The sequence below is a fragment of the Ahaetulla prasina genome, chromosome 14 (assembly GCF_028640845.1).
Source record: "Ahaetulla prasina isolate Xishuangbanna chromosome 14, ASM2864084v1, whole genome shotgun sequence".
NCBI lineage: Eukaryota > Metazoa > Chordata > Lepidosauria > Squamata > Colubridae > Ahaetulla > Ahaetulla prasina.
The window spans coordinates 24,751,846-24,777,269 of NC_080552.1; the positions used below are offsets into that span (position 1 = coordinate 24,751,846).

At 44.6% G+C, this 25,424-nt stretch overlaps 2 protein-coding genes across 5 annotated transcripts in view; one reads left to right on the forward strand and one right to left on the reverse strand.

Annotated features, from left to right (window-relative positions):
• Window positions 1-2,203: 2,203 nt before the first annotated feature.
• Window positions 2,204-10,742, forward strand: SLX4 (SLX4 structure-specific endonuclease subunit). Its single transcript, XM_058157313.1, has 10 exons — window positions 2,204-2,406; window positions 2,489-2,727; window positions 2,951-3,143; window positions 3,588-3,688; window positions 4,056-4,202; window positions 5,964-6,130; window positions 6,313-8,033; window positions 8,519-8,621; window positions 8,732-9,109; window positions 9,422-10,742. Exons 4-10 carry the CDS (start codon window positions 3,599-3,601, stop codon window positions 9,747-9,749), a joined length of 2,934 nt encoding a protein of 977 aa, XP_058013296.1. The 5' UTR covers window positions 2,204-2,406; window positions 2,489-2,727; window positions 2,951-3,143; window positions 3,588-3,598; the 3' UTR covers window positions 9,750-10,742.
• A 2,251-nt stretch (window positions 10,743-12,993) lies between these two features.
• Window positions 12,994-25,424, reverse strand: part of CREBBP (CREB binding protein) — a 65,614-nt gene continuing 53,183 nt past the window's right edge. For all 4 annotated transcript variants that reach the window (XM_058157375.1, XM_058157374.1, XM_058157373.1 and 1 more), the window contains exons 26-31: window positions 23,273-23,386; window positions 20,616-20,781; window positions 19,955-20,122; window positions 17,012-17,173; window positions 16,550-16,831; window positions 12,994-16,098 (exon numbers count right to left, since the gene is read on the reverse strand). In XM_058157375.1, coding sequence (XP_058013358.1) covers window positions 13,897-16,098; window positions 16,550-16,831; window positions 17,012-17,173; window positions 19,955-20,122; window positions 20,616-20,781; window positions 23,273-23,386 — 3,094 coding nt within the window. In that variant the 3' untranslated portion in view covers window positions 12,994-13,896. The remainder of the gene's footprint in view (window positions 16,099-16,549; window positions 16,832-17,011; window positions 17,174-19,954; window positions 20,123-20,615; window positions 20,782-23,272; window positions 23,387-25,424) is intronic.

Genomic DNA, 25,424 nt, shown 5'->3' on the forward strand with positions numbered 1-25,424 from the left:
GCGTTTTGAGGTTAGGAGTTGAAACAGTTTATGTCCAGGATGTGAGGGGTCTGTAAATATTTTCACAACCCTCTTTTTGACTCGTGCAGTATACAGGTCCTCAATGGAAGGCAGGTTGGTAGCTATTGTTTTTTCTACAGTTGTAATGATCCTCTGAAGTCTGTGTCTGTCTTGTTGGGTAGCAGAACCAAATCAGACAGTTATAGAGGTGCAGATGGCAGACTCAATTCCTCTGTAGCAGAGGTGGGTTTCAGCAGGTTCTGACCAGTTTTGGAGAACCGGTAGTGGAAATTTTGAGTAGTTCGAAGAACCGGTAGTAAAAATTCTGACTGGCCCCGCCTCCATCTATTCTCTGCCTCCCGAGTCCTAGCTGATCGGTAAGAAATGGGGATTTTACAGTATCCTTCCCCTGGAGTGGGGAGAGAATGGAGATTTTACAGTATCCTTCCCCTGCCACGCCCACCAAGCCATGCCATGCCCACCAAGCCACACCCACAGAACCGGTAGTAAAAAAATTGAAACCCACCACTGCTCTGTAGGACTGGATCAGCAGCTCCTTGGGCAGTTTGAGCTTTCTGAGTTGGCGAAGAAAGAACATTTGTTGCACTTTTTTGATGACGTTTTTGATGTTAGCTGTCCATTTTAGATCTGGTAGAACCTAGAAATTTGAAGGTCTCTACTGTTGATACTGTGTTGACTAGTATTGTAAGAGGTGGAAGTACGGAAGGGTTTCTCCTAAAGTCTACCACCATTTCTACGGTTTTGAGTGTGTTCAGTTCCAGATGGTTCCGGTCACACCATGAGGCTAGTTGTTCAACCTCCCGACTGTATGTGGATTCATCATTGTCTTGAGTGAGACCGATCACCGTTATGTCATCTGCGAACTTCAGTAGTTTAACAGATGGATCGTTAGAGATGCAGTCATTGGTATAAAGAGAGAAGTGGGGAGAGCACACAGCCTTGGGGGACACCTGTGCTAATTGTACAGGTATCTGATGTGATTCTGCTTAGCTTCAGCTGCTTCCTGTTTGTTAGGAAGCTTATGATCCACTTACAAGTGTGTTGAGGTACCTGTAGCTGGTTTAGCTTAGAAGAGTGTCTGGAATGATGGTATTGAATGCTGAATTAAAGTCTACAAAGAGGACCCTTGCGTAAGTCTTTGGAGATTCAAGCTGTTGTAGGATATAGTGCGGAGCCCTATTAACAGCATCATTTGTTGATCTATTTGCTCGGTATGCAAATTGCAAGGGGTCTAACAGCAGATATGTGATGGTTTTTAAGTGGGATAGCATAATGTTAATATTTGTTTATTTAATAAACACAGCTGTCCATCCAATATACATGACTGGGCAGTAATGTGGGAACAATGATACTTTAAAAAGATTTGTTCACATTTAGTACATAAAATAATTTCTTGCTTTTTTAACAGTGGGAAAGTAAGAAATGAAATAAATGTTATAATTTAAGCAGTCTAAAAGAAGATATGTTTTAACATCTCCATAGGCAAGTATTAACAGTTTTGGTCCTCCCAAATCTTTAAAGCAAGAATTTAGAATGTGTTCAGTAAAAGTGCTGCCCTCTCACATCGCATCATCTTGCTCTCTTCTTCCCAGTTTTGTATTTTTTTATACCACTACACCTCCTGGGAGACTATTTCGTAGTAAATTACTTGTGCGATACTCTCAGGTGACATAAACTTGAAAGTTGTCTTTGCAAATGAAGGAGTATGCTTTTTCCTCCTTCACTAGCCAGCCAAAGGAGTAGGGTGAAGATACTTTTAGGCCTTAACCAATCATTCCACCAAGCATGCTCAAATCATTCCTCAGGATTGGAAGCAAGTGACCAACTCTTGACATCAAGCATCTCCTTCTCAAAATCTTCAATTCGGGGAACAAGGCAGTTTTGACTTAACCAAACTAAGTATGACCTGCCCCCATCAGCTGCAGTTTTAGAAAAGTCTGCATTTAAATCCATCGTAGATGGCTCTACGTCTCGGGTAAAATATATAATAAAAATCGTAGATGGCTCCTATTTCTGTACGTGACTCTTCCGTCCCGGCGCGGGCTGTTGCAAAGAGGGTTGGGGCAGTTCAGCCGCCGAGCGGTAGGGGGAGCTCGCGCAGCGACGGAAAGGTGGCGCCTGCGTAGCTGCGCCGCCAAAATGGGCGACTCTGAGGATGAATTTCGGCGGCGGGATCCGCCGGGGCGGCGGCGGGGGGCAGCGGCGCGCGGGATAGGCACAGGCGCTGCTCCCGCCGCCCCGTCCCCCCGGAGCGCGGACTGAAGCGAGGCGGTGCCCCTCGGCCGCCCGGGAGGAAGAGGCGGCGGGAGGCGGACGGAGAGCCGCTGGTGGTTCCGGCCAAGTCCCGCTCGGAGGCCGGGCCAGGCGGGAGGCGGCCCAGGGCTGGTGAGTCAGGCGGGGAGTGGGGGGAAGAGGCTGAGGGGATCGCCGCCTGGGAGCCACTGACTGCCGCCTGCTCTCCGCCTAGAGACGAAGGGCCGCGGGAGGCCGCCGCCCCCGCTGCTGCTTCAAGGGCCGGAGGACGCCCGCCGCGGACTCGAGGCCCGGGCGGCCCTACTGCTTTTGGAGGCCCCGGCCGCGCCCCGCACGCCCCCGCTGCCCGCCAGCCGCTGGAAAGGGGCCCCGGCTAATGCGAGGCCGGGCTGGCTGTGGGAGCTGAGCTCGTTGACGGGCACCCCGGCCGTAGCTCCTTGGGAGGCCGATCAGGTGCGTGGCTGCGGCGAAGCGTCGGGCTCTTCTCCGGGGTCCTCCCTTCCCCTTGGGGGCAGCTGAGCCGTCGCTCTTTTGCGGCGTTTCTGTCCCCGGAGCATCCCGAGGCCGAGTTCGCCTCCCCGCGGCCTAGTTTGAGGGCTTCAGCCCGGCCGCTCTATCGGTCACGTGTGGCGACTTGGTCTCTGCCGGGCTGCCACGGAGCCTCCTCCCCTTTCAGAGGACGGGATTCAGCAAGCCCGGGCCGCCAGCGGAGCCTCCAGAGATAGTGCGTTTCCCAAGCGGAACCGGCGAATGCTTTGAAGCCGGCAGTCCGAGAGATGCTGATATTCTGCAAGATCTCCTGGAGCTGGCCGGGGAAGGACTTACGTTCACCCAGTGGAGCCTTGATGTTGGGCGGCTGGAGCACCCGGGTGAGGCTGCTTGGCCTAGGAGAGTTCAAAGCCTCCCCCACCCCCCACCCCGACTGGGAGTTCAAAGGGCTGTAAAGACCTTGGCTGCCTATAAGGGGGGCAACGTCCCTGGATCTTGATGGAAACTATGCAGTCTTTTCAGTTCCATCTTTTGTAAACAGCTGGGAGGTTTTTGGCATTAGCATCCTAGAAGAAAAAATCACAAATGTTTCTTTTTGGAGCTGTGGTTCTGTGTGCAGAATTGTCTTGGCCTAAAAAAACATCTGGGCCAAAAACAACTCCACTAAATCTTACCCCCCCTTGAAGGAGTCAGTGGTATCTGAGACCAACAGGAAGGGAACAAAACCACGATACAACCAACATGTTTGATTTGTATTAATGTGTAACAGTGGCAATGTTCTAGGCCAGGTTTATATTAATGATGATGGTGATGATTTTTTGTAGAACAAGAACAGATGCCAGGTGTTCAGCAAAAAGCTTTTACTCGGTTGTTGGAGAAGCAGCAACAGCAGCAGCAACGATCTCAAAAATGCTCTTGTGAAACAGTAAGAACAGAATTGTATGCAAAGTGTGTCTGAATGACGAATAATACTGAGCGTCTATCCAAACTCAGTACCTCAAGCTGTACAATTGGATCTCTACATAATATAAAATACTCCCATTTCCTTTTTGCCAAATAGAGGACTTCTGAAGATTCTGGGACTAAGCCGTGTGTGTGTGTGTGTGTGTGTGTGTGTGTGTGTGTGTGTGTGTGTGTGTGTCTTTGTCTGTCTGTCTGTCTTGCTGGCATTCCTTTTCCCAAACCTTCCTTTTAAATGGAAGACTTAAGTTTTTAATGAGAAATTTAACATCTTCTCTCTGCCTGTGGGCTGTGAAAGAGGAGCTTGATTTTTCTTTCTTTCTTCCTTCTAGTTCCCTGTTGGCTCACTGGCTGCTGCCTTCAAGGAGATGGTCAATAATCCTCATTTGAGCGATATCCAGATCCAGGTGGATAGTGGGGAAGTCTTTTATGCCCATATGTTTGTATTGTATGCACGGTGTCCTCAACTTTTACAATTTGTAAGTAGCCATAATATGCTAAAGGGCTGTACGTAAAAAACGTTTTAACATTGTTCATGCTTGAGTGTTATTATGGATCCACATTTGTGGACTTTTTCCATTTTCTTATCTGTAAATTTTCCTCTTGAGGTTGATTCTAAGCATCGCTTGGGAGAGAAATACTAGTAAGGACACACCATCTACTTCACTTGTCAGTTAGAGAACTGCAACCAATAAACCAAACTTTTGAAGAGTGGCTGTAGGCAGCAGGATTCACTGGAGATCCTACAACAAGGTTACTCCTACAAGCAGCAACCAACTATGCCTTACAATAGGCAAGTGCAAAATAAAGCCAATTCATCAAGATGGAGGCTGTAAGAGCAGAAAAAAAGGGTGCATGAAGTGTAACGGCTTGAAGAAAATTACAGATCTAATTGGTGAAAGGGACACAAAGGGACTTTGGATAGCATTTAGGACAGTAAAGTTGGTATTTTTATGCAGGTAGTCCTCGAGTTGTGAACATAATGGAGCCTGCCAATTAACATTTGTAACCCGAGGATTTATTGGGAGTGAATCATGTAAAATGAATGTAAAAACTCCCTGGTTTCACTCATGTATTTACTAATCGAATGCGCAGGTTGTTAAGTGCACATGATGTATCTCAGGGTGGGGAAAGTCATAGGGGGCCTAGTGCTTCCGACCACCCAAGATCTCCCCCAACCCACTGAGATACTTTGCTCCCCACAATTCCTCCCCACCCCATCCTGCCACACCGCGTCTCCACAGGCACTTAACTTGCGAAAATCAAGCAAGCTGTCTCTCTGCCAGTTTCTTTGCCTGCTCCCAGCGCTTCAAAAGTGGAGTGTCGAGAGCAGGGGGAGAATGGGTCGAGCATGCCCTGCTTGGCTTCACTGACTCACCAAGGCTGCCTGCCGCTTTTGGAGTGGCAGGTAGCCTCAGTGAGTCTCCCTCAAAGGCTTCCAGTCTCAGCACGCACAGACTTTGAGGCAGCAAAATTAGGCTGCTCAAAGCATCCCATCAGCTTGCAAATGTTTTGTGCGCCAAGACTGGAAGTTTCTGGGGGCCGTGATCTCACACGACTTCAGGCACCCATTCTCTGCAAAAGCTGATGGGTGCTTGAAGTTGTGTGAGATCATGGCCCCCAGAAGCTTCCAGTCTTGGTGCGCAAAGCATTTGCATGGGGATGGGATGCTTTGAGGCAGCGTGATTTTGCTGCCTCAAAGCACCTCATCACCTTGCAAAGCCTTTTGCCACAGATCTTGTCTAGGCCTCTGATCACAGAGAACCGAAGCCTAAAGTACTGTGAGATCAGTATTTTAGGCCTCTGTTCTCTGTGAATGCACCGAAGCAGGCAAAGAAATCAAAGGCTCGCTAGATCAGGGAATAAGCAGGGTGAACATTGCAGTGCCTCTGCGGTCATTCATAAGGGTGAACGACTGCTGTGATGCTGTAACATTCATAATCTCGGGACTGTGTCTTAAGAACTTGGTGGGGGACTTCAGGTTACAACTTTGAAGTGTCGTAACTCGACGATTACCTGTATTGCATAAAATGAAAATGTGTTTATAACTGCTGAGGCAGGAAACCTTTGGACTGGCAAACTTTGCCACACCTAGAAACCATTTTTATGGTGCTAATGCTTTTGAATGTCTGCAGTACAGAACAACTTCCACTTGTGGTCAGGAAAATTTGAAAGAAGAAGGGAAGGAGCCTATGATTGCTGCTGCAGAATTTAGTGTCTTTTTCTGTTCTTTCTACCAGGTTGACCACAAACGTTTTGTGGTGGCTGAAGAAGAAGTCGGAGCCTCCCGCGTGCTGTTACATGATGCTCCAGGGGATGCTGTTGCTCTGTTCTTGAAGTACCTCTACACAGCTGAACATTTCATACCCCAACATTTGTTGTCAGATGTGATTGACCTAGCAATAAGGTTGGTGGGTTGATGCTTCAGAGTATTTAGTTGGTTGGAATCATTGTGAAATTTACCATATGACAGTTTTGAACATAACTCATTTTGGTTTGCTGTATGAAGCATGAGTAAGGATTATCTTATACCATGGATTGTACCCAGAGAGGAGAAAGGACATTTATTTAACATTTGTATGTTTGCAGGTTTGGAGTGAAAGAATTGGCTGTTCTGTGTGAAAGCCAACCTAGTGAAAAGGTATCTGTAGAAAAGCCAGCTGATGATAAAGACAAAGTTGAAGATTTTGAAGAACTTTTGAAATCCATGTGGCAGGATGAAGATGAGGAAACTGTGGCAAAAGCTGTATGCAGAGATGAAATCAGTGACAGTATGAATGAGCAGGAACTAGAGGAGATTTATGAGTTTGTGGCTACTCAGCGCAGAATGACGTCTGATGAAGCCAGGAAGGAAAAGGTCTGCACTGAATACAGACGTGATGAAGTGGAAAAGAAGATTGGCCAAGATGGTGATTCTTGTCCAAGAAAGGTGCTGGAGAAGCCCAGAAGAGGTGTGACAGTTAAGGAAAGTGAAATCAAAAGTGATCAAGAGTCATCCAAATTGAAAACCTTTATTGCCGGCATGGGAAAAGAACTGAAAAAGTATTCTGTTGAGTTCCAGCGAGATTTTAAGGAAATAGTGTCCTTCAGAGCAAGTAGTAGAAAAGAACCCACAAGTCAGATTCATCTCAGGTTAGCTGGGGATTCCACTCATAGTAATCACCTGAAGAGGTCTGCAACCCAATTATCTGTCTCAGAAATGAAATGTTGTTCTGTCTGGGAGCAGAATATTAACATAGCCAAAGATGAAACTACAGCAAGAAATTTTCCAAGACTTTTTCAAGCGCCAGCAAAAGATTTCCAGATGACTTTGCCAAGAGACCTAGAAGTTCCTTTCTCTCCAATAACATCTGCATCACAGCCAAACATATTAGATAGGCTTCTCTCTCAAAATGATAAGCAACAGAATATAAACGGGACGGGAGAGGCTCCTATTGGCAGCCTAGAGAAGTCTGGTGTGGTAAATCCTCAGGATCTGAATATTATGAGTGATCATATTGTAGTACTAGATTCTGATGAAGAGCTGGAACAGGAGGCAGAAAAGAAACCAGCAGAGGCTGCTTCAAGCTTCTCTGAGCAACAGTCATGGCATAAAAAGAGCCCTGTTACTGATGTCCTAAACTGCTGGAGCCCAGCCCCTCCCCAGCGGGATGTAAGTAAAGTGGGAGATGTATTGGGCACACAATCTTTGGGTGAATGCCATCAGCCCTTGGACCTGAGTGGTCATGAAGGCAGCTTCTGGGAAGGTTTAGGCTGGAGTGAAGGAAGGACATTGGTGGTGCCTGAAACTCCTCTGGCAGCCTGGAATAGCTTGGATGACGTGCAGGTTGAAAAATCCAGGTTGAATTCTTCCCTTGAAAAACAATGGACTCATGAAACCCAGACAGAACCGTTGTCTTGCAGCTATAAACTGCTGCCGGTGCTTTCATCTACCTCTTTGCTTGAAATAGTGAAACCTGACAGGGGCCTCTGTGCAGCAGAGAGAGATGTGGTGATTGTGGATGACAGTGAGGAGGAGCAGGAAGCAGTGCCGCTGTGTTCAAGGGGCATCTTTGTAGAACCTTTGCAGGTTAAAACTGCAAATGCCAAAAATCCTTTGAGGACTTCTGTCCACATGTTGGACATGCAGGAGAATCACCCTGTGACTGTTGCTAGTAGTGAAACTAATTCAGCAGCCACATTCCATTTTAGAGTGGGAGATTTGCTACTGCACAATTCTCGGAATTGGCCTGGAGAAGACTCTGACAGCCACGAAGCTCTTCCTGCCTGCTCAAGTTTGTCTGCTTCCATACCTGTTCCAAAGATTTCTGGTAGGTTGCTGCTTTGGGTCAGTTATTATGACAACTTCTTCGACAGCTGCTTTGTAACATGGCCCAAAAAATGGGAGCTCTTTTCCTGCCACTTACTTAGCTGTTGAGTCCTTTGAAGCTCAGTGAATGATCACACTGAAGCGCAAGACCAGAATCCTTGCAGACCAGAATTCTGCCTAAGCTTCATTGGATCTTTGGATGATTCCTATTTTCTGAAGATTCTGGAAGGGAAGCAACAATCTAGAAATCCAGTTTTGGCTTCCTCCTTCTAAAGCACTTTTCCAATTAACTGTTGAGCATTTTTTAATTTAAAAAAAGTGTGCATGATGGGGATTAGTATCTGACAGCTGTCTTCCCAGAGGTTTGGGATGATTTTACTGTGGACTAATAACCAGTATAGTGTATGTAGTGGTGATAGGTTTTGCAGCAGACAGAATATAGTCCATGTGGCTGATTTGATTCAGTTCCCTTTTGATTGGTTACAGATCTTGCCTGCCAAGCCAGGGACATCTCTTGTGTTACTCCGCTCGTGCCCTTGCCACCTTATTCAAGCATGGACACCCCAGAACTGAAGAAGGAATTGAGCAGGTTGGTGCTGTCAGGATTGAAGCAGGCCCCTTCTGTAGGCAAGAACTTACAAAAATACCTTACAGGTTGTGCTTACTTGCGAATTGTGATTTGGGCTTCTTTTTCCCTAGATTTGGTGTCCGTGCTCTCCCAAAACAGCAGATGGTTTTAAAACTGAAGGAAATTTTTCAGTTTACTCACCAACAGGCAGGAACAGACTCTAAGAAAAAATCTATGCCAGTTTCTACCAGTTCCTTTCAGAAACTGCGGCAAAAATGTCTTTCTCCTTATCGACTGCTTCAGGGGAGCCCAGATACGAGACTCTGTACAGATCTCTCTGAAGGAGGTGCTCAGAGGCCAGAGGTTGGACTTGGGTGGCCAAAGGGAGCTGCTCTTCCTGCAAACAGAGCAACTGATGGAGAGGGCAATGGAGACCTAATCCTGACAACTTCTGAAGCGCCAGCTGGCACAACAAGAGCTGGAAGTGAGATTTATGCAGCATCTCAAAGGTATAGGGGCAGATTGGAAGGAGCGTGTTCATTTTTCCATTCTGATTTTTTAGCCTGTTGGCATGCATCACCAGATGCTGAGGAATGAAGGCAAAAAGTTAGAAGATCACCTGCCCACCCCATCCTCAGCCAGCCATATTTTCTACCCTTAGATAGCCTTAATTTGGGGAACGGTTGTGTTGATGCTGTGTAGTGGATGTGAGTAGTTCTGGCCTGGGTTGTACCAGGTACCCACCTTTTTCAAAAAATAAGGTAAATTTAAGAGATTGTCTATGTATCATAATGCCTTTTCCTTTGTCATCCTGTTCCTAGTTCACCTGAGGAGTTTAAAGTCAGCATACTGGCAGAGAAAGAGGAAAATGTACAAGCCGCTCCGATTGCTGCTAGTGGTGAGGGTCAGAAACTGGAAATCTTGAGGCACTATATTCATTCCAACCCATCTCTTTGCCAGCAAATTTTGCTATATCAGCCCATTGAACTGTCTGCACTGCATGCAGAACTGAAGCAAAATGGCATAAGGATTGCATTGGATAAGTTGTTGGACTTTTTGGATGCCAATTGCATCACATTTACCACTGCAGAAGCTCGGAGAGAAAAAAAAGGACACCTCCACAGATGCAAGAAAAAGGGGCAAAGGTGATACTAAGCCCTTTGGCTATTCAATATTCTTCCAAAATGTGAACTCCTGGAGGCTTTTTCCTCTGCAACTTTCCAGTCAGCTGCCTCTTCTCCTTTTTCATGTTTATATTTTTTTCTTCGCTCAGTCCTTTTTTGGGAGGCAGCAGGGGGAAAATAATTTGTGTTGGGGTTTGAAGTAGTTTGATCCCTTTTAGCCAAACTTTAGACAGTGGATAGCCTGCATCCCAAGAGCAGCTTTGGACAAGTGATTGCAGGGGCAGTCCATTTTCTCATTGACTTAGATTTGGGTAATCCCTATTTGGTAATAAAAGATGGATTTAAATGCAGACTTTTCTAAAACTGCAGCTGATGGGGGCAGGTCATACTTAGTTTGGTTAAGTCAAAACTGCCTTGTTCCCCGAATTGAAGATTTTGAGAAGGAGATGCTTGATGTCAAGAGTTGGTCACTTGCTTCCAATCCTGAGGAATGATTTGAGCATGCTTGGTGGAATGATTGGTTAAGGCCTAAAAGTATCTTCACCCTACTCCTTTGGCTGGCTAGTGAAGGAGGAAAAAGCATACTCCTTCATTTGCAAAGACAACTTTCAAGTTTATGTCACCTGAGAGTATCGCACAAGTAATTTACTACGAAATAGTCTCCCAGGAGGTGTAGTGGTATAAAAAAATACAAAACTGGGAAGAAGAGAGCAAGATGATGCGATGTGAGAGGGCAGCACTTTTACTGAACACATTCTAAATTCTTGCTTTAAAGATTTGGGAGGACCAAAACTGTTAATACTTGCCTATGGAGATGTTAAAACATATCTTCTTTTAGACTGCTTAAATTATAACATTTATTTCATTTCTTACTTTCCCACTGTTAAAAAAGCAAGAAATTATTTTATGTACTAAATGTGAACAAATCTTTTTAAAGTATCATTGTTCCCACATTACTGCCCAGTCATGTATATTGGATGGACAGCTGTGTTTATTAAATAAACAAATATTAACATTATGCTATCCCACTTAAAAACCATCACATATCTGCTGTTAGACCCCTTGCAATTTGCATACCGAGCAAATAGATCAACAAATGATGCTGTTAATAGGGCTCCGCACTATATCCTACAACAGCTTGAATCTCCAAAGACTTACGCAAGGGTCCTCTTTGTAGACTTTAATTCAGCATTCAATACCATCATTCCAGACACTCTTCTAAGCTAAACCAGCTACAGGTACCTCAACACACTTGTAAGTGGATCATAAGCTTCCTAACAAACAGGAAGCAGCTGAAGCTAAGCAGAATCACATCAGATACCTGTACAATTAGCACAGGTGTCCCCCAAGGCTGTGTGCTCTCCCCACTTCTCTCTTTATACCAATGACTGCATCTCTAACGATCCATCTGTTAAACTACTGAAGTTCGCAGATGACATAACGGTGATCGGTCTCACTCAAGACAATGATGAATCCACATACAGTCGGGAGGTTGAACAACTAGCCTCATGGTGTGACCGGAACCATCTGGAACTGAACACACTCAAAACCGTAGAAATGGTGGTAGACTTTAGGAGAAACCCTTCCGTACTTCCACCTCTTACAATACTAGTCAACACAGTATCAACAGTAGAGACCTTCAAATTTCTAGGTTCTACCAGATCTAAAATGGACAGCTAACATCAAAAACGTCATCAAAAAAGTGCAACAAATGTTCTTTCTTCGCCAACTCAGAAAGCTCAAACTGCCCAAGGAGCTGCTGATCCAGTCCTACAGAGCAGTGGTGGGTTTCAATTTTTTTACTACCGGTTCTGTGGGTGTGGCTTGGTGGGCATGGCATGGCTTGGTGGGCGTGGCAGGGGAAGGATACTGTAAAATCTCCATTCTCTCCCCACTCCAGGGGAAGGATACTGTAAAATCCCCATTTCTTACCGATCAGCTAGGACTCGGGAGGCAGAGAATAGATGGAGGCGGGCCAGTCAGAATTTTTACTACGGTTCTTCGAACTACTCAAAATTTCCACTACCGGTTCTCCAAAACTGGTCAGAACCTGCTGAAACCCACCTCTGCTACAGAGGAATTGAGTCTGCCATCTGCACCTCTATAACTGTCTGATTTGGTTCTGCTACCCAACAAGACAGACACAGACTTCAGAGGATCATTACAACTGTAGAAAAAACAATAGCTACCAACCTGCCTTCCATTGAGGACCTGTATACTGCACGAGTCAAAAAGAGGGTTGTGAAAATATTTACAGACCCCTCACATCCTGGACATAAACTGTTTCAACTCCTAACCTCAAAACGCTATAGAGCACTACACACCAGAACAACTAGACACAAGAACAGTTTTTTCCTGAACACTTATCACTTTGCTTAACAAATAATTCCCTCAACACTATCAAACTATTTACTAAGTCTGCACTACTATTAATTTTCTCATCATTTCCACCTATCTCCTTCCACTTATGACTGTATGACTGTAACTTTGTTGCTTGTATCTTACGATTTATATTGATATTGTTTCCTGATTGCTTACTTGTACCCTATGACTATCATTAAGTGCTGTACCTTATTATTATTGATGAACGTATCTTTTCTTTTAAGTACACTGAGAGCATATGCACCAAGACAAATTCCTTGTGTGTCCAATCACACTTGGCCAATAAAAAATTCTATTCTATTCTCTTCTCTTCTCCCCTACCACCACCCTTTGCCTGAGGAGGAAGGATTTATCTGAATTTACAGCGTACAACCTGTGGTATTTTCAGTTACAATGAAACTGTAGTTCCCTTAGATATATTTGTCAGTTATGGTACCTTACAAAACTCATCATGTACCTCCTAGTGATTGTTTAATGTATGAGGCAAAGTAAGAAACCCAATTTTGCTCACCTCAAAAATAGTATAGCCATCCTTGGATGGAACATCGTAGATAGGATCAGGCTGAGAAAATCAATGGAGATGGTCTTGTCCCTTCTGAATTTGTTGTGTAATTTCTTCATTGTTACTGCACAGAAAACCTTGTACTTTGATTTTACTTTAGGAAGCACCTGTTTCTGTCAAACTGGTGCGCCTTCCCCAAAATGTGTTTTTAAAAAGTGAATACTTCTAATTTCTTTCTGTTAATTCTTACAAATCAGTACAGCCAAGTATGAGTACTACTTCCTTACTGGATGCCTTTCAATGAATCTATATCCCTATACTCTCGCAGGCACACAATCAAATACAAACTGTGACAATATTACATGAATTTTAAAGGACAGAAACATTTTAAAAACTTCAGTAATTTATATCACTTTTAAGCAATACTTTATATACAATGGAAAAAGACATGCATAGTCCAAATACAATGTTGAAAACAGCATTTTCATAACAAAAAATCCAAACACTAAGTTAATACCATGTACATGAATTCAAGGACATCCTTTTTGTCTGTTGCACACAGTTTATTTAACAATATGCTATAGAAGTAAGAAATGAGTTTGTTCCCCCCTCTATACAGTGATTGAATCTTGAATTGTTCATATTTATAGTAATTATAGTTTGCATGATTTACACTGTAATTGCTTTTCCTCAGTTCAAGTTCACATCAAAGAATTACAGAATACACTTCTTCCCTGTTAAAATTAATATGTCCTAAGTAGTGAGTGTCCCTATTTTTTAAAATCTAAAACCAGTTTTATCGGAGAAACAGGCAACAATTTCTACATCTGCAATGTGTGTCTGTGTGTGCAAGAGTCAGTTCCTATGTTTCCCAGGGGTAATAATACTTAGGATACTTGCAAAATCCAGAATAGAATAAGACTAAAACAAAACAAACTTTCTGCCAAATGTCAGAAATGTAGCAAGATACATTAGAATGTGAATATTCTCTGCTAAACACCACTGCTTAGTCTTGAAAGTACAAATAAAAATATGAATATAATGGACTCATTTTCCCCTTTAAAAAAGTAAAGTCAACGATAACAACTAAAAAAAACCCACAACAAGGAGACCAGATATTTTAACCACACCTGGCTGGCTTGAACAAAAAAATATATATTCTCTTTTTTTAAACAGCCATTCATCCATTCACAGGTAGAGGATGAATCAGTCCCATCTAGGGTTTAGCTCGAGCTGCAAGTCTTTTTCAGTTCAAGAAGTCCAGGAACATGAGAGAAACTATGGGATGCTACAAGCCCTCCACAAATTTTTCTAGTGTGTCACCTCCTGTGGTATCACCAACCAGGGACAGCTCATTTGGTAACACGTTCCTATTTGGGGGGTTGAGCTGGGGAAGCATTGCACTCTGCTCTGGGTTGCCCAGGTGTCCCTGTTCCATGGAGCCAGCCATTGTAACAGCCAACCCAGGGTGAGGTGAGCCAGTCTGGGGTGAGGCATGGTGTGGAGAAGGCTGGGGCTGTATCCTGGGGGATGGGCTGGAATGTGGTGGCTGGGATTGGGGCCTGGGGGATTGAACAGGTGCTGGAGAGCGCACCTGGCTGCTGAGGGAGGCGTTGATTGGTTGGCCAGGGAGGTGGGACGTGGGGGCTTGTCCTGAGAGCAGATGCTGTTGGGGGCTCATGGGATTTGGCTGGCCTGGAGAGCCCATCTGTGGTTTAAGTTGTTGCTGCTGCTGTTGCAGGAGTCGCTGCTGCAGAGCTTGCTGGATGTTAGGGCTGCCATCAGCTCCCATGGCCGGCTGCCCCATAGGATTCAGCTGTCCCATCTGAGCTAGCTGCCCCATGGGCCCTGCTTGGATTGAAAGATGCTGCTGCTGCTGCTGCTGCATCCGCTGCTGCTGAATGGCTTGGGCATAAACTCCGGGGCCTGGAGGCTGTGGGAACTGGCTGTGAGTGGCCAGCCCCGCTCCTCCTTGCTGCTGCTGTTGCTGCTGGAGTAATTGTCTTCTCAAGATCTCCCTGTACTGAGGACTCATGTTAGTCATAGCCGGATTGTGAGCTGGGTTCATGATGCTGATTGACTGGCCCTGTGCAGCCAGGCCTCCTAGGGCTGGTTGCTGGGGAGGGACCCCCGGTCGCGGGACACCTGCTGGCAGTGCACTCAGATTCTGCAGGCCTGTTTGAGCATGCAGCCCTGCTGGTGGAGGTGGCTGCTGCAGTGGACTTTGAGTCTGTGGCATTCCTGCCTGGGGTTGAATGCTTGGCTGGGGCTGCATGCCAGGCTGGTTTGCTACGTATTTGGCTGTTCTCTGCTTTATAAAAGCTGCCATGAGCTGTGGGTTCGACTTCAGAATATTCAGCACCTGTTGTTGCTGCTGCGGGGAACTGGGAGATTTCAAAGTCCGCAGTAACTCTTGCAAAGCATTTGGAGGAATCGTTCGGGCTGGTGGCTGCACGCCTGGCATCCTTGGGCCAGTTACTGTTTGTTGGCCAGGCATGGGCAGGACTGGCCTTGGCATTCCTGGCTGCTGTGGGGGCACCGGAGCTGATGACTGCCACTGCCCAGGCTGCAGGTTGGACAATATTGGGCCACTGACAGAGTTAGGCCGGGGCACATTCATTCCTGCCTGCTGCATGGGATTCACTGCCCCCACTGCTGTGCTCACCATCCCTGTTCGACCTGGAGGCAAGCCATTGCTGCTCACCCGGTAGAGCTGCTGCTGCTGCTGCTGCTGCTGCTGCTGCTGCTGCTGCTGCTGTTGCTGCTGGGCTGCTTCAATTTCAATCTGCCGGGCTGCTTCTACAGCTCCTGGTGGGGGTTGGGCAGGCGGAGGCGGAGCAGCCACCTGGGTGGAAGGCTTGCCCACTGAAATGGGAGGAGGCGCTGGTGTTCTTCCTACAGTAGGGAAACCAGCTGGTGACATGCTAACAGGGGAAGGCTGGGGAGGGGGCTGGGGAGTCTGTGGGGTACTTGGCTGCTGTGTTGGGGTCCCAGGCGTTGCTGAGGTAGGAGAAGGCAAATTCTGCTGAGGCACGTTTCGGGTGGTCATGGTTGCCATCCTGCGGCGAATCAACTGCGCCTGCTGCAGACGGTGTTGGATCTGCTGCTGCCGAAGCTTATGCTTGATGTTGAGGCAGAAGGGCACTGGGCATTTGTTCTCTTGGCAGTGTTTGGCATGGTAGCAACAAAGGGCGATCAGCTGTTTGCACACAGGACAGCCTCCATTGGTCTTGCGCTTGCAGCCCTTGGTGTGCTGGACAACACGCTTCATCTTCTGGCAGGACGGCAACGAACAATTTGCATTGCGGCACTGGCAAGCATGCACTAAAGACTGAATACATCTCTGGATGCTGAGCCGACGGGATTCCTGGGGGCTCTTGGACTGCTGTTCCCCTTGGCTGTTCCCGTCATCATCCAGGCCCAAGCCCCACTTCAGCATCTTATGCTCATGGCTCTTGCTGTTGTAGCAGTTAATGCAGAGGTCGTAATCCTGAAAAGCAAAGTGAGAGACACCAAGATCAACAACCTACAATGTGAGAAAGTATGCATGCAAGCAGTTCACCTGCATAAAAGAATAGGGAGAGTTTGTGAAGCTAGATGCATGTACCCGAGACATTCCATCTGTCACAGTTTTAGTTCTATTAATAAGTCATTCAATTATCAAGACCATAATGAAGAACTCCAGTGGCCACTAATACAGAACAGCCTTGCTCAGAAAATAGGATTCCTATAGAATTCCCACATGGAGAAGTGTTACTATGGCTTTGTTCATTGTGTAAAACTGATGCTCAAATCATAATAATTGGCCCCACAGTTATGTTACTATATATCATATTAATCATAAGCATATATTATTTTTAAAAGTATTGTAGAAAAGAAGAGACAGGTTTGCAGACCAATTCAAACCTGGAGTAGCATCAAAGCAGGTAACATATACTTACTTCACAGACTGTGCAATGCCACCGTGTTTCCACATGATGTTTACACTCGTTGCAGGTATAAACAAAGCGATCCTGCCCCTGGGTGTGCAGCTCCACAAGCATGCACAGAGTGGACCACTTGGAGCGACGTAGTGAGGAAAACTCCCAGTGCTTGTCCCTTGCTAAAGTGAGGAAGGCATCCCGGCCATCCATCAGATCACAACTAAGTAATGGGTCTGGATCCACAATGGGGGGCAAGGTGTTGATGACGGGCCCCGCGTGCAGGTGAATCACAAAGAAGACCTGCCATGTGAAGGCAAAGGAAGAGGTGAACACAAGACAATCTCCACCAATGAGAACTGCCAAGTTGTCAAGGTACCACATTACTTAATGTGCTCTACTTCCCTCCCTCTCTCTTCTGTAACATTAAACTTTGCAAATGTGAGTGAAGAAAAGGAAATGAGGAGGGCTTGGCCATAGTACCTCTTTATGCTTTTCCATTGTGGCATACAACTTCTGAGACAAATCATTTGACACGTTAGGCATGGAGGGTTTCTTCTTGTTGGCTCGGCTAAGGCTGCTTTTATTCTTGTTTGTTTTCTTATTATTCTTCTTCTTGGCATTCTTGCTGTCACCCTGGCTTCCCTGTTAAAACATCAGGAAGCTGCTCAACTGCTCCTCTTTCAAGGCATGTATGAAGAGAACACCTGCTTGCTAGGAGGAGTGGGCAAGGAAAAATCAGACAAGCTAAACGAAGGTAGTTACCCACAATAATACTAATTTTTTATACACCTCTCAGGTGTACACACCTCTCAGTAGGATTGCGGACAAAGACTCAAGAGTTCTTTAAACCGCAGAAGTGATCTTCTTCCTTGTATGGGACAGGGGAAGCAGCCTGTACTACCTTTGGCCCATCAAGTTCAGGAAAACTGGTAATGGGGATAATTAAACCCAAAAAATCCCAATGGATTACATGGTTTTCCTTTCATTTTAACTGAACTGGTTTCTCTTCGCTGCCTACCTGTGTTTTGCAGCTGCAAAAAATAAAACTGACGTAAACTATTGCTTTACTTTTTCATGAATATCAGCACTGTAAGACCAAATATATATATATTGTCAACTATTCCAGAAATTTAATGTTAATTGGCCACAAGAGCTTGAACAGAATATAAATAGTGCAAAGTCCAGTCAACAAACCAAAATTATTAATGTAATAATGTTATTTGTATGCATCTTCCTTTTAAAAAAATGTTCTTGACCTGCTTTCTTTTGCAGGCTACTTGCCTACAACAAAAAGTAAGCATGAAACATACATTTAACCCACTCATCTGAAGTTCTAGTCCCACCTTAAGCATGGAAGACGGCTGGGTGGGCCAGCCACTTTCTCTCAGCCCAACTACCTCACGGGGTTGTTATGGGGAAAATAGAAGGAAGGTGTATTAAGTATGTTCACTGCCTTGTAAGGTAAAGGTAAAGGTTCCTGTCGTGTCCCACTCCTCCGCTGACGGCCGGGTCAGGGAAATCCGAATCAGGCTTGCCTCTGCAGCTCTGCCCAAAGTCCTAGCAAAGTCCTCAGAGCAGGCAGGAGACCAGTAAGTGACTTCAGCAAGATAAGTTCGACTTTGCCTGACTCAGAGACTGCCAGAAAGCAGATCCTTTATATAGGCCATGGGGTGTGGCTCCATGACTCAGCACTCATGAAGGCCTGCCCCTCCCTTCCTTCTGTTGCCTCCGCCTATCCAATCTTCTGATGCGAGGGTCACTCCAATCAGCTGTTGGTAATAAACCCTGCTCAGGCTCACATGCTGTGGAGGAGGGATCGGGGTCTAGCTGCTCCGTTTGCCTGGGCATGGAGTCAGGGCTGGGGCCGGGAGGTGCTCGTTCTTCTGCAGTTTGTCTGGGCATGGAGCCAGGACTGGGGCTGGGAGGCATACATTCCTCCATGTTCGGGAGCAGATAAGAAGGCCCCGGCTGCTCTGAGGGCGGGCAAGACACAACAGTTCCCCTCGCACATACGTGCTAGTCATTGCTGACTCTAGGGGGCGATGCCCATCTCCGTTTCAAAGCCGAAAAGCCAGCGCTGTCCGAAGACGTCTCCGTGGTCATGTGGCCGGCATGACAGAATGCGGCCGCGCGGGTGATTGAGGGAGCGGCTCGAAGCTCCCATATAACACCTATCCTGCGCAGGCTGCACTGGCTTCCGGTTGCCTTCGGGTGCAATTCAAGGTGTTGGTTCTCACCTTTAAAGCGCTCCATGGCTTAGGACTGGGTTACTTACGGGACTGCCTGCTGCTACCGGTGGCCTCCCATTGACCAATGCGCTCCCGCAGAGAGGGTTCCTCAGGGTGCCGCCGGCAAGACAATGTCGACTGGCGATCCCCAGGGGGAGGGCCTTCTCTGCAGGGGCTCCAGCCCTCTGGAACGAGCTACCCCCAGGGATACGCCAACTCCCTGACCTCCGGGCCTTCCGGCGTGAGTTGAAGACTCTTTTATTTCATCGTGCAGGACTGGCCTAATAGTTTTTTAATGGGTTTTTAAAAATATTTTAGAATTTTCAGCCTATTTAAATTAATCTTTTAAATTTGTTTTTAATTTTTGTATTTGTTGTTCTTAGTTGGCTGTAAACCGCCCTGAGTCCTTCAGGAGAAGAGCGGCATAGAAATTGAATAAATAAATAAATAAATAAAATGACTCAATGCCAAAGGTGCACGGAACGCTGTTAGCTTCCCACCAAAGGTGGTCCCTATTTTTTCTATTTCCATTTTTACGTGCTTTCGAAACTGCTAGGTTGGCAGAAGCTGGGACACCCCGTTACACGGCAGCACTAGGGATTCGAACCGCTGAGCTGCCGACCTTTCTATCGACAAGCTCAACATCCTAGCCCCTGAGCCACCTTTTCACTGCCTTGAGTTATTTATAAAAATAATAAAGGTGGGATTAAAAAGATCCACCTCCTCCTTTCCCTCAACAAATAATTTAAAAATGGCAACAGAGGCAGGCAAGCAAGGCTCTCTGCTGTGTGGCTCTAGCACAAAACCGTTTACATCCTGCTTTCCGGTCTAAACTATCAGCATAATCAATCCATGATGGGCTTGTGCAACCATATCAAGGGGGCAGGGGAACCCTAAGTAGAAGCTACAAATTAAAGCTCAATCTATTATTGGAACATCAAAAACACCACCATGCAAAACAAACCAAAGTGTATTTTGATCCTCAGTCAACTGGATCAGTCATTCTCTCCTTGCACAAACTCTCTCACAGGTTCTTGCTATGGGGTTAAAATGAAGGGAGCCTCCCTTGCATGCCATTTTGAGCTTCTAAAAAGGAAATGTGGCATGTAACTCACAGTTCTGTTGGATTGAAAGAATTTGTGGTTCATATAGCTCACATAAATATTGTGGCCACATCCCCCATGAATTTAGTCACCTCTATTGTTTCACTAGCTGCTGTGCTTTCTTCCTTTTTTCTTTCTTCCTCCTCCTGTTCTAGCTCTTTTATGCTCTCTTCTAATACATTGGGCCAAAAATCACCCTCAAAGTAGGGCAACTCCTTGGCACTTGTCAGCCGATCCTCTGTTGCTTGTTTGAAGATATCCTAAGAAAAGATCACATGGTGTTGTTAATGGTACAGCTAAGAGCAATGGCAAAAATATAGGAGTCAAGAAACATCACATAAATTTAAACTATCTTACTATACTCTCATTTGGTTTAAACAAAGGCTGGTTTAAAATACTTTTCTACATTATGATTGTAAGCATATTTACACACCCAATGCCTTTGCTTTAGCCAAACCTAAGATAAATGTTGGTGCTTAATTTTGGATTGACATAGATCTAGAAAAGCATGACTTATTTGCTTCCAGAACCATAGCCATCCTAATTATCAATTTCCCTTTCAACTGCGGAGAGAGCAGTGGTGGGTTGCTACCGGTTCTCCCTGGATCGGCGAACCTGTAGCAGCGGTAGCCCACCCGCTTCTGCGCATGCATTAAGCAAACCGGTAGCGACGGGTTTTGAAACCTGCTCCTGGGAGAAAGGACTGCTGTCTAGATACTAATGTCTCCAGATTCTCTTTAAGGAAATCCTTACCTTGTAATCATGAATGATCCGTTCTGCAAAGGCTTTGTCCAGCATCTTCTTGTACCACTCTTGCAGACGTTTAGGTTTGGGGATTTTTTGGTCAGGGGGGTGACAATGGAAGATGTAATCATCCCCCTCACTTGGTGGACAGGCCCAGATGTGGCCCGTCACATACCTGTGGGTTTCACACAAGCAAGACATCCCAGTTAAGTAATAGTTTTGTCCAGAATTGGAGGCAGCCATCCTAACTGTTCAACTGCAGTAGAAATGATATTTAGATAACCAGCACTTACACTCAATCATTCATTCATACCTCCATATGCCTCTTGAGTCTATAACCACTGTGGATACAGTACCTTTAAAAAAAAGCTGACCCTGCTTGCACAAGCAGGGTTCCCCTGAAGTCTGTGAAGCCCTACCCATGTTGCTCTCTGTGGAGGTCATAAAGATGGGATCTGGGCCTGCAAAACTAGGACTATCAATCTATACCAATATTAACTTTGGGCATTCACAGTATGGTAATTTGCTATTTAATTAATCTTTTATTGTTGTGTTCTGATTTTAACTTGTCCTATATGCCACCTTGATTGTTTGATGATCTTACAAAGAAACCCAAACTGGGTAGGATGTTAATCTCCAGCTGTTTCTGGACCCTGGGCATTCTCTGCAGTAACAGCATTGGCAATATTTTAATAACAATTTTAATGTTTTAATCCAAAGAAAATATAGAGCTATTTGAGCTATTTAACCCAGTGCCCAAGCACTGAGGTAAGTTTGTTGGTTTATAAAGTTTATAGGTCACAGAGTTTATTTTCTTCATGTTCTCTTTGAATAATCTTGGACCCACTTCCTGGAATAAAAAAAAAATCCCCCTTCTTTGGAATAGGAAAAGACCCAAATTCAATAAATTCTACACACAATATAACTGGTTCTTATTTTGATTTGTTTTCTCTCACAGGTGGCTTCTTACTTATTTTTTTTTTATTGTTGTCATGCTTAACTGATAATTGCCTGATATATTGTGCTAAAAGGAAGGAAATATATGTAGTGTTCTCTGGTTGATTTTAATTCAAAAATACCGGAAACAATCCTAACATCAAGTTCTTTAAGGTTAATAGGCAAAATATAAATATCTTACATTTTTTTTAAAAAAGGGAAAATCACTTTCCACTTGCATCTGCCCAGGGAATTACTTTCTCCAGGTATTCTGTCAATTGTAGCCTCTTCAATAATTCTTGGGGTGGAAGGAAGTGACAAATTGCGTCCTACAAAACTCAACCCAGAAAGCCATACTGAGCTTACATGGTCACAAAACTGGGTTAATATGTATATGGATCTTATTTTCCTATCCCATTCCCAAAAAATGGAAAAATCTGCTGCAAGCACACAAGCTTCTGCAAGATTCAATCGGGCAGCTTGCCCAGAATTTACCCAGAACAGGTAAAAACTGTTTTACCTCTAATGGCAGTCTGGATGTTTAAATATACCACATTGAGGCATAAGTTTGAGACATTTTAACACACACAGGAGGTAGAACAGCAGGCATTTTACACAAAACACACACACACTTTTCATAACTCAACGATCAGACCTTGAACTTTTTTATGCAAATAAAATATCAAGTTAGTTTGTGCTACAAGAATGTTATTTCCTATTATTCATTAGAAAGCTGTGAGCTTCTTGCACTAGAAAGCCTTTCATATATACAAAAAGAAAATGCCAATATTACAGGCTGTTCAAGCTTTTTTAGTTAACAGCAGGAAAGAGAGCTGCCCATAAGTTTACTTCCCATAATTTTTTTCACACGTTATGTTTTGTTTAAGTCTTAATGAACAACATATAGAGCATGACTTATATGAAACTAAGAGTTCCTCTGTGTTTCACACCAGAAAGCTGAAAAATTAACACTTGCCTACACAATTGTACATATTTTTGGAATGTGTGAATTGTTTAACCTGAAGAGAAAATTACCATGCACAATATAGGAAGACTACTATGAGGTGTTTAGGAACTGACAGTCTACAGGACAGACAGGAGTGTTGAAGTCTGCATTTTTGGCTGGTCCGCCTCTCCCCGCCCTTCCCCTTCTCACTGTAGCTTGCTGCAGGGAAATCAAGATAATCCAATGAGATCAAAGGAGGAAGACAGCAAACAGCAATTTTCCAAGTGACTGATTTTGTTCCTAATGTCTAACTTATACTGCGCTCATTTCACTCGGCTTGCAGTGAGTGCTTTCTCCCTCTCCACAGAAAGCACAATACCTGAATCAATCTGAATGGCTGCTGCAGCATCAGAAGGGGAAGCTAAGTTGGAAAAAGTATGTGTAAATCAGAAAGGAAGGATGGGTGAATGAATGTGTTTAAAGAATGGAGAATCAAGACACATACAGAGAAAAAGACAATTCCCTTGCCTGCTTATGATTTTTTTTATGTCTATTATGAAATTAGTATCCCCTGACATCTTTCCTTGGCTGCTCAACTATGCTTCCAGTACTCATTTGGCATTTGCTTTTCCATTTCCAGTGCAAGGAAAATGTCCCGACTGACCCTGAAGAAGCTAGAGGGATATAACAAATTCCGCCTGTTTCCACTCAGAGGAATGCACGTCATATTTAAGTCAGGGCCATCAAGATGTCCACTGCTAAAAGGTCCTGGCAGAACACTCACCCCAGTTTCTTGACATATTCCAGATACCCAATAAGGATTTCATGATAAACAGCAGTCCGGAGGCATCTTGGACGAAAGAAATGGATACTGTCCAAGTAGGAGATGTACACACGCCTGTGACAAAAAGGAAAGAAAATTCAATGGTTGAATAATTGCTCCTTTGACTTGTAGCCTGAGCCATAGTGGCATAGCAGTTAGAATGCAACACTGCAGGCAAACTCTGCATGGAGTCCAGTCTTGATGGGCTCAAGGTCGATTCAGGCTTCCATCCTTGCAAGGTCAGCACAACCGCTTTGAAAACCACTCAGAGACTAAAGCACTATGGAGCGGTATTGTACGTCTAAGTGCTATTGCTATTCTGTCTTTCCTTCAGAAGCTCATATCCTATCTAGTTCGATTACTGTAATTCATCTGACATAGGGCTGCCCCTGAAGACCATCTGGAAATCTCAGCTGATTGAAAATGCAGCAGCCCTCCCAATTATTAGGCTGTTCCAGAATTGCCACATTTTATCACACTGGTAAATGCTTCTGTTTCTGAATGAAATTTGAACTGCTGGTCATCACCTGTAAGGACCTATGTAGCTTGAGGCCTGGCTATCTAGAAGACACCGTTCCCACTCTTGGTTTGGATGATTAGGCACCCCTGCCAAAAGTTCCTCGGAGGGATAGGACATAACAACAGTCATTCTATGTGGCTCATCTCCGTTGGAACAACGTGTCCCCCAAGGGGAACGGGGAGACTTTCACGCCCTTCCAAAGATGTTTGGGAATGGATTGTCTGGCATTACTGGCACCAGACTGGCTTACAGTTTCCTACTGACATACTGTTATCTATTTACGCTTCAGATTTATACACTGCCTCATGTCCTTCAAGACCGAGGCAGGAACCTTGGGGGCAAGTGATCACGCAATATTGGAATTCAACATTATGCAAATACAAGTAGTAGAACAAAGTCAAACTAGAGTCTTGGACTTTAAGAGAGCTAATTTCAATAAACTTAGAGAGAGCTTGAGAAGGATTCCATGGATGAGAATCCTCAAGGGGAAAACAATTCAAGAAGCTTGGGAAATTTTGAAAAGTGAGATTATAAAAGCCCAGTCTAACACAACACCAATGAAGAAAAATAATAGATCTCAAAAGAAACCAGCATGGATGCATAAAGAACTATCTGACAAACTGAAAGACAAAAAGGACAAGTATAAAAAGTGGAAAGAGGGACAAATAACTAAGGCAGAATATCAGCAAATAGCCTGAGCCTGTAAAGATGAAGTGAAGAAAGCTAAGGCTCACACTGAACAAAGGCTAGCGACAAAAGTAAAAAATAACAAAAAAAGCTTCTTCCAACATGTTGGCCCATTGCTGGGAGAAAGTGGCAAGAAGATGACAAGCAACAGGGAGAAAGCAGATCTACTTAACTCATTTTTTGCATCTGTCTTTACACAAAAGGAAAAAACAATCCAACCTATCAAAAACAGCATCACAAAAAAACAGATTAGGAACACAAGTTAAAATAGGGAAGAAAATGGTAAGTGAACACCTGTCTACCCTAGACGAGTTCAAATTATCAGGACCGGATGGATTACACCCCAAGGTTCTGAAGGAACTGGCAGACGAGATCTCAGAACCACTGAACTATATCTTTCAAAGATCCTGGAGTACAGGGAAACTGCAGGAGGACTGGAAAAGAGCTGATGTAGTTCCCATCTTCAAAAAAGGGAAAAAAAACAGATCCAGGAAACTACAGACCTATCAGCCTGACCTCAATACCAGGGAAGATTCTGGAAAAGATAAGCAACGAATCACTGAACACCTAGAAGCAAACAAAATGCCAACATGGGTTTGTCAAAAACAGATCATGCCAGACTAATCTTATTGCATTCTTTGACAAAATGACAAAATTAGTGGACCAGTGGAATGCTGTCAATATAATTTATTTGGACTTCAGTAAAGCATTTATTATTATTATTATTATTATTTATTAAATTTTTATACCGCCCTTCTCCCGAAGGACTCAGGGCGGTTTACAGCCATGATAAAAAATAACAACAGGATACACATAAAACCATAATTTAAAAAACTTATTATACAAATGGCCAAATTAAAACATTTAGAATAAAACCCCAAATTTTAAAATGTTAAAACATTAAAA